The sequence below is a fragment of the Phoenix dactylifera genome, chromosome 14 (genome assembly GCF_051530095.1).
Source record: "Phoenix dactylifera cultivar Ajwa chromosome 14, Ajwa_hap1_PhDact_Kaust_v1.1, whole genome shotgun sequence".
Lineage (NCBI taxonomy): Eukaryota > Viridiplantae > Streptophyta > Magnoliopsida > Arecales > Arecaceae > Phoenix > Phoenix dactylifera.
In genome coordinates this window covers 13,885,622-13,894,870 of record NC_143203.1, presented here as the reverse complement: position 1 = coordinate 13,894,870, position 9,249 = coordinate 13,885,622, and the positions used below count along the sequence as shown (strand labels likewise).

General features: G+C 42.1%; 1 protein-coding gene and 1 pseudogene across 1 annotated transcript; both read right to left on the bottom strand.

Moving 5' to 3' along the window:
- Positions 1-960: 960 nt before the first annotated feature.
- LOC120111503 (putative germin-like protein 2-1) lies at positions 961-6,895 on the bottom strand. Its single transcript, XM_089927234.1, has 3 exons — positions 6,647-6,895; positions 6,298-6,506; positions 961-1,458 (listed from the first exon to the last, which is right to left on the bottom strand). Exons 1-3 carry the CDS (start codon positions 6,756-6,758, stop codon positions 1,114-1,116), a joined length of 666 nt encoding a protein of 221 aa, XP_089783360.1. The 5' UTR covers positions 6,759-6,895; the 3' UTR covers positions 961-1,113.
- Positions 6,896-7,922: 1,027 nt separating this feature from the next.
- Positions 7,923-8,681, bottom strand: LOC148700055 (secreted RxLR effector protein 161 pseudogene; annotated as a pseudogene).
- Between the last annotated feature and the right edge of the window lie 568 nt (positions 8,682-9,249).

Sequence of the window (9,249 nt, the reverse complement as noted above, 5' to 3'; positions counted from 1 at the left end):
TAATATATACAGTTTTATTATAGAACAAAGGCTATTTATCGATAAGATAAATTATATCACCTATACATTATTGTATAACCAATAGTTTTCAATATTGATATTTATTTATGATTTATTTGTGTGACAAATTAGTATGGTTGTAAATTGATTTGGATTTTTTGCAACAACAACATCTCATTAGTAAGTATGTCTTTAAATATTTTTCAAAATAGATATTATATTAATCTAATAAATTTTTGAAGTAATATGGTTTCAAATCGACAATTATGTATTCTAGTTGTACTTAACAATTTTTGATGAGTTCATTAAGTTATTTTCAACTTTATTAGGCCAGAACTATTTACCGAACAAGTCACATGATCAGCCAATTCAGGTAAATAATTGGAAGTTGTTTGGGTTCGAAAATATTGCAAATAATGCACCATAACCAGCCACTAGTCTAAGATATAATTATTAAAAACTTAAATGGAGATCGATTTAACCAAGATATTGGATCAATAATCCAATTTGATTTGTATTAAAAATATAGGTTTGCTACGCCTGTTGCCTCCCTTCAACTTTGTTCTTTCTGCAGCCAGGGATAGAGGAGAGATAGAGATAGGAATAGCTGTTTTCCTAATAGTCAAAATTAGATGTAGCCTGAGTCCTGAAAGAAGCTTAGAAGTAGGTGCTTCTCAAACCGGTGCGGAGGATGTCATACACCACTATTCTGTTTTTGCCAAACTTTTGAAGCCATGGCTGCTGAAAGACAATCCAGATCCAAATACTTTTCCTTTTTCAGTCCTCCATTCAGTAAAATCCATCTTTTCCTCTATGATGCCTATGGCTTAATTCATCCTATCCGCTCACAAACATAAAGTTGGTGGATAAAGGAATAAGCAATTTGTGATATCAAGTCCAACAAACATCTTGACCTAATGTTACAGCAAAAAGAAAAATAAAAACAGAAGCAAGAAGCACTTTCTCCTACTGGGAAATAAATTGCCTTTATTGCTGTAGAATTGTCAACTCATTGTTTGCTTATTTGTGCTAAAGAATGCACATGAATAAGTGTAACAATCAAAATAATACAAATGAATCAGCGGAGCAATCCTTGTAGCAAAGAAAGAGTTATCAGTTGTTGTTGTCCATCCAGAACTGAGCCTGCAGCCAGTCAATAGTCTTCTTGTCCACCTGAAAGGCCTTTGCAAGAACGTCACGAGAGATGGGTGGCTTCGACCCAAACACCGCATTGGCTACAGTGATCACACCAGGGTTTTGGCTGCTCAATGCGGCAATAGCAACAGCATTCTTCATCCCGTAGTTGAACTGGAAGTGAATTAGACCTTGGGGGAACACGAACACATCACCCTTGTTGATGACTTTGGCAAAGAGACGGTTGTCCGTGTTGGAAGTCACAAAACCCACATAGAGTGAGCCTTCCAACACCGTTAAAATCTCTGTCGCCCGAGGGTGGATGTTCTTAAGATGATCATTTCACTGCTGCTTCATCAGCTAAACTGATCCTGCTCCACAGTCACTTGAACTCGGTTCCAGAGTATTCACTGTAACTGCCTGTTCTTCTCCCAGGTTCCAGAGTATTCACTGTAACTGTTTTTGGTTATTCCCACAACGGATCACTAGATCTGACTGTGTATAAAATGGGTTGTAAGAGACTCAGCTGCTGTGGGATAGGGAGTAGGAATTATGTGCCAGTTACTGTGGCAATGTATCAGCCACTGTTCATCCTTATATACTAACTCATCATCTTCTCCATTGTCATTCTCCTGTATCTCTTCATGGTATCAGAGCGGGAGGTTCTGACGCCTTTCTCCTTAGAAGTAGTTCTTCCTCCACTAGACAACGATCAAATGGAGTCTCCTGGATCTGAACAAGTCACCAGGTCAGCCGAATCATCAGGATCTTTGGATGATCCCTTAACTTCTCCCAGGTTGAAATTTTTGATTTCAAAAATACAAAATCTAGTCTCCACCCAGCTCCAATCCGATAACTATCTCACCTGGAGGTCTCAAGTCACTCGTATTTTCAGAGCGAGTGGCTTCTTTGGTTTTTTAGATGGCACTTCCACCTGTGTTCCATCTTCCGTTGCCGATAAGAACAGAAGCTATGAGCTCTGGTTGCTGACAGACCAGTTCTTAGCTTCAGCCATTAACTCCACCATTTCTCCTTCCATCTTACCATATGTGATCAATCTAGATCACTGTTTTCAGATCTGGACTACCTTAGAATGTCGATTAAATTCGGCTACAAGGAGTCATGTAATGCAGCTCAAAAATGAATTGCACAACATAAGGAAACTAGATCTTCCAATGCAGCAGTTTCTCCATGAAGTTCGGCAAAAAGTTGATGCTCTATCCGCTGCTGGTTCCACAATTGACACCGAAGATGTCATTCTACACATTCTTAATGGCCTACCACCCTCATATGATGCCTTTGCTACATCAATTCGCACTCGATCTGCCTCTCTCACACTGGATGAGCTCTATGCTCTGCTTTGCAGCGAGGAACTCATTATCTTATCCAGAGAAAAGCAACAGTCCTCTGCTGATTCCCTTGCACTTTCAGCCATTAGGGGACGAGGTCGAGGTAGATCCTTCTTCTCACCCAGAGGACGTGGTCGAGCAAGGAGTACCCACTCCAACAACAAGTGGGACAGCAACTGGAATTCTCCTGGACTGCGGAAGGATTCCCGAGCTCTCATTGACTGCCAAATCTGTGGCAAAAGAGGACACACTGCAATTCATTGTTGGTTCCGAATGGATCCAACCTACAATTCCTCTCCTCCTAGACAGCTAAATCAGCAGGCGCTTCTTTCTACACCGTCTTCTTCCTCTGTCTCCCGTGACTGGGTTATCGACAGTGGTGCTACATCACATATTACTTCCGAACCACTGTCACTCTCAGATGCATCTTCATATCAGGGTTCAGATAGGATTACCGTGGGCAATGGCTCCTCAATTCCTGTTATACATTCCGGGACTGGTATTCTCTGCACCCCAACTCACAATTTTAAACTCTCTGAACTGCTGCATGCTCCAAATATCTCTCACAATCTGCTGTCAGTCTACAAGTTAGCTGTTGATAATCACTGCACCCTTCACTTTAATTCTGATGGTTGTGTGATCAAGGACAAAGCAACCGGCAAGATCTTGTTCCAGGGACGCTGCACTGAGGGGCTTTACAGGATTCCTTTCTCCTTCCTTCCGCCTCCCACTTCCTCTTCTCGCTCCACTGCCTTAGTATCTGCAAAGGTCTCGCCTTCGCCTTGGCATCTCCGTCTTGGTCATCCAGCTTCATCCACCTTGCTGCAAATTCTCAAGGACAATTCCATTGCTTCCTCCTCGGTCAGCACTACCTCCTGTCAATTCTGCATCATGGCCAAGGGACACAAACTTCCTTTCTCCACCAGCAATTCCATCTCCCGGTGTCCTCTTGATCTTATACACTCTGATGTCTGGGGACCTTCTCCTATGAACTCCTCCACTGGTTTACGTTACTATGTTGTGTTCATGGATGACTTTTCAAAATTCATCTGGGTGTATCCATTGGCCTTGAAATCCGATGTATTTTCTAAGTTTGTTGAGTTCAAAAATTTAGTTGAAAATCAATTTTCCTCCACTATCAAAGTATTTCGTTCTGATGGTGGTGGGGAATTCGTTAATTCTCGCTTTCATCGTCTGTTTGCTGCGTCTGGCATCATTCATCAACGCTCCTCTCCCTATACTCCGGAACAAAATGGGTGTGCTGAACGCAAACATCGCCAGCTTCTAGAAATGATTCGGAGTCTTCTTTTTCACTCTTCTCTTCCTCCTCAATTCTGGGTTGAGGCACTCTTAACGGCTACTTACTTAATCAATCGTCTCCCAACTCCACGTCTTCAACACCAGTCTCCTTTTCAAATTCTGTATCACCGCCCTGCGGATTATGGCTTTCTTCGCGTATTTGGTTGCCAATGCTTTCCTTGGGTACGTCCTCAGCATCCATCCAAGTTTTCACCTCGGTCTCTACCTTGTGTCTTCATTGGCTACTCCCCTAACCATAAAGGGTATCGCTGTTATGATCCATCCAATGGCCGGGTCTACATCTCCCGCCATGTTCGCTTCAATGAGTCTTTCTTCCCTTTTGCTCATTCTGTTCAATCTCCCATCTCATCCACCCCTCTACTTCCCACGCCCTTACTTGTTCCTCCCTCTCAGCTTCCTACTTTGTCACCGTCCTCCCCGTTCAAGACTATCCCTACTCATTCATCCACTTCTACTTCATCTTCAACCTTCACTGCACCTCTATCTTCCTTCTCTTCTCCTCAATCTACACACCCTTCCTGTTCCTCTGTATTTTCTCCTCCTGTCAGGCATCCTATGGTTACAAGATCCAAGACGGGGTCACTTCGCCCGAAGCAAATTTTCTCTCTTCTTAGTCTGGATGCCGGTGATCAGGAACCAACTTGCTTCTCCGTGGCGAACACTGATCCTAACTGGCGAGCGGCAATGTCTTCAGAATTCAATGCTTTGGTTGATCAGCAGACTTGGACTCTTGTTCCTCGCTCTCCTGATCAAAACATTCTCGGCTGTCGCTGGACTTATAAGATCAAGCGGCACTCCGATGGCTCCCTAGCCAGGTACAAGGCTCGCTTAGTTGCTCAGGGATTCAAACAGGAGTATGGACTGGATTATCATGAAACTTTCAGTCCTGTGGCGAAATTTCCCACCATCCGGATGCTTGTTCTTCTTGCCTTACACTCGGGCTGGTCCATCAAACAGCTTGATGTGTCCAATGCCTTTCTTCATGGGCATCTCGATGAACTAGTTTTTATGGAACAACCAAGGGGCTTCACGGATCCAGAGCATCCCACTCATGTCTGTCAGCTCAACAAATCCATCTATGGTCTGAAACAAGCCCCACGGCAGTGGTTTGCTACCTTTTCTGGGTTTCTCCTCAAACATCACTTTCGTTCCAGCTCGGCAGATCCCTCTCTTTTCCTCTATCAGCAGGCCTCCACAATTATTTACATACTAATATATGTTGATGACATTCTCCTTACTGGGAACGATTCTGCTGCCATCACTACTCTTCTTCATCAGCTTCATTCCCACTTCAAAATGAAGGATTTGGGTCAGCTTTCTTATTTTCTGGGTATTCGCTTCTTCTTTGATGCCGACGGTGTGCGACTTAGTCAATCCCAGTATGCTCAGAAGCTCTTACAGCAGGCTGGCATGGCGACCTGCAAATCTCTGGCTTCTCCTCTTCCGGTCAAGAAGTCCTCTTCTATTGATCTCTCTGCTCCCTTTTCAGATGCAGAGCTTTACCGAAGTCTGGCTGGTTCTTTACAATATCTGACAATCACTCGGCCCGATCTTTCCTTTGCTGTGAACTTTGTCTGTCAGTTTATGCATCACCCACTTCAATTGCATTTTCAATACCTTAAACGCATCCTCCGTTATGTTCAAGGGACCATTGATTACTGTTTACATTATCAACGAAGCTCTCTGCACCTCACAGCTTACTGTGACTCCGATTGGGCTGGCGATGCACAGGATCGGCGTTCCACCTCTGGGTTTTGTATCTTCCTTGGCTGCAATCTTCTTTCTTGGTGTGCCAAGAAGCAGCCCACTGTTGCCCGATCCTCGACGGAGGCTGAGTACAGAGCTATGGCCGTTACCACTCAGGAACTGATATGGCTTCGGTGACTTCTTCAAGAACTTGGTGTCTCCATCTCTGATTCTACGGTTCTTCACTCTGACAGTATCTCAGCCATGGCTCTTGCGGCCAATCCTATCTTTCATGCTCGCACTAAACACATTGAGGTGGATTATCATTTCATTCGGGAGAAACTTCAATCCAAAGAGATTAGTCTATCTCATATCTCTACTCAAGATCAACCAGCAGATATCTTTACCAAATCTCTTTCTACGGCACGTCATTGCTTCATCTGTTCCAAGCTGAGAGTTGCACCCCACTCTCCGCTTGAGGGGGGATCTTAAGATGATCATTTCACTGCTGCTTCATCAGCTAAACTGATCCTGCTCCACAGTCACTTGAACTCGGTTCCAGAGTATTCACTGTAACTGCCTGTTCTTCTCCCAGGTTCCAGAGTATTCACTGTAACTGTTTTTGGTTATTCCCACAACGGATCACTAGATCTGACTGTGTATAAAATGGGTTGTAAGAGACTCAGCTGCTGTGGGATAGGGAGTAGGAATTATGTGCCAGTTACTGTGGCAATGTATCAGCCACTGTTCATCCTTATATACTAACTCATCATCTTCTCCATTGTCATTCTCCTGTATCTCTTCAGATGTGAGGTGGGTTCAGGCCATAAGGAGCAAAGTCTATGCGAGCCAATGAGATGCCAAGGGTGTTGAGCCCTGCAATTTTCTCCACATTAACTAAAGTCACATTCGATCCAAGTTTGTTTGCAGCGTCGCCAGGCCTGTCGAGGCCGGAGAAGAAGAAATCATCAGCTCTGACATCGTTTGGGTTCTTGCACACAAGACCGTTGACAAATACTGCACAATAAAAATTAACATAATTCACCAAGGTTGATAGAAAAACTTGAGAAGAACCTCGTTCGAAAGCCTACTTATAAGTTTGTGGATGAGTAAGAAATTTTGCTCAACTTGAAAAAAGGAAGAATATATATAATTACCATGGGACGTTTTGTCAGCAACACAGAAGTCCTGGAGGGGACTAGGATCAGAAGCAATTGCGTGAGAAGAAACCAGCGCAAGGAAAGCAAGGAGGAGGATGCGTGAAGCCATGTCTGTTCGGTTAAGCAGGAGAGAGTGCAGGAGGAATGGAACTCGAGAGTCTAGATCGAAGCTCGATGCGCTGGGATGGCTTGGAGTAGATAGATATATATAGAGAGAGAGGAGGGATGAGGGACCCGGTTTATGCGATGGTTAGACCGTTGAAGTAGTCAGGAAGGGTGGTCGTGATTTGCTTTGTATTGTTTTATAAAGTAGTAATAAAATGGTTTCAGTTGTCCACCAATTCCAGTAGACCGAGGCCAAAGGCAACGTTCCCAAAGACGAAGTATAACTTGGTAAAGTATAACTTGATCTATAACCATATTGATGGTAGGTGAGAAACAGCAGATGGAATAGATCAATATTCGCCGCCTTTGACGGTACAACGGTTCGGCCAGCTAAATAGATAATAAGGCTTGTTTCGTAGTCTAATCATGAACTAGTCCAGCCATTTTAATTATAATTTAACCAATTACTTATTTGTTTAATTTTATGCTAGTATGAACATATGTGATGAACATGAAAAAAGTTAATAAATTTAAAGATACGGTCATCAATTGTTTATTGAGACATTCCTCCTCCAACTTTATTTTTGTTGCCATAGAAAATTGAACAGTTCAAAGAAAGATCCAAAGCTGGGAGCCTTCATGAAGATGTTCGGATACTTGGCCACAATGAGATTTAGCAACTTCAAGATGACCTCTTCCTTCCGTCACAGAAAAGGTCAATGTAGTTATGGTGGCAGCGAAGAACTTGAATAGTTCTAAATGCAAATACAGGGAATTCTTCATCGAGGTTATCAGCATTGGTTGCGCTTATCATAACAACATTGTGAGTTTACTAAACTTGTGTTCGGACGCATTCACTAGAATTCTCATATATGAGATTGTTGGGAAGAAGGAGTGATAGATAACAAATATGAATGGAAGACTTGTTTTATTTTCTGGAAACAGAGGAAAACAGAGGATATTTTTCAGCACACCAACTTCATAACAGATAATGCCTCTTTATAGGCTTACAACCAGCGGAAACACTAAACAACCAGATAAGAACCATAAACCAGAAAACTAAGAGATAAGTCCTGTCTAGAAACAAACTAGTAAAGAGATAAGTTTCGCCTAGAAACCAACTAACAAAGAGATAAGCCTTCCGAAAAATATGCTGTCAAAGTTTGAATCAGTCTTCAACACTCCCCCTTGATTCAAAATTGCCCATGCCAAGCTGTGATCTAAAGTACACATGCTTCTCACAAGGGAGTGACTTTGTGAATATATCTGCCACTTGCTCATTTGTGCTACAGAACTTTAGGGTCATCAAACCATTTGCAACTAGGTGCCGAATGAAATGGAACCGAATGTCAATATGCTTTGTTCTTCCATGGAATGCAGGATTTTTAGTCATTGAAATTGTTGATTTGTTGTCACAAAAGATTTCAGTTGCTTCTCTTGTTTTTTGATTAAGATCTGCAAGAAGTCTCCTTAGCCATACGGCTTGACATGCTGAAGAAGTTGCCGCCATATATTCTGCCCCTGAAGAAGATAATGCTGTTGTTGCTTGTTTTCTTGAACTCCAAGTGATAGCTCCTGATCCAAGACTAAAAATGCTTCCTGAAGTGCTTCTTCTATCATCACGTGACCCTGCCCAATCGCTATCAGTAAAGCCAAATAATCTGAAATTAGGAACATGAAAATACCAGATTCCATAATCCACAGTTCCAGCAATATAACGCAAGATCCTTTTAGCTGCACCAAAATGTTGCTTTGTGGGACTATGCATAAACCTAGAAACCATACCAACAGAGAATGCTACATCAGACCTAGTATGAGTTAAATAAATTAAACCACCAACCAGGCTCCTGAAGTTTCTTGCATCTGCCTTTTCTATCCCGTCTTCAAGCTGCAACTTGTCATTTACATTCATGGGTGTAGCTGCCATCTTGCAATTCAGCATATTAAATTTCTTAAGAAGATCTGTTGCATACCTTCTTTGTGAAATAAATACTCCATCTTTTCCTTGCTTCACCTCAAGGCCAAGAAAGTAATGCAACAAACCTAAATCTGACATTTCAAATTTTCTCATCATACTAGCTTTAAATTCAGCTATAAGAGAATTAGATGAGCCCAAATAGATTATATCATCAACATAAAGGCAGACTATAAGCAAATCAGTGTTACCTTGCTTATTCAAATAAAGAGTAGGCTCATTCTCACTTCTATCAAACCCATTCTCTCGAAAGTAGGAATCAATTTTACTGTACCATGCTCGTGGAGCCTGTTTTAACCCATAGAGTGCTTTTTTCAATTTGTACACCTTTTCTTCCTTACCATGAATAATGAAGCCTTCAGGTTGAGAAACATAAATTTCCTCTTCCAATTTACCATTCAAAAAGGCAAATTTAACGTCAAATTGATAAACATGCCAATGTAATTAGGCAGCCAAGGCTAAGATAATTCTCACCGTTTCAAATCGAGCAACCGGAGAAAATGTTTCTTCAAAATCAATA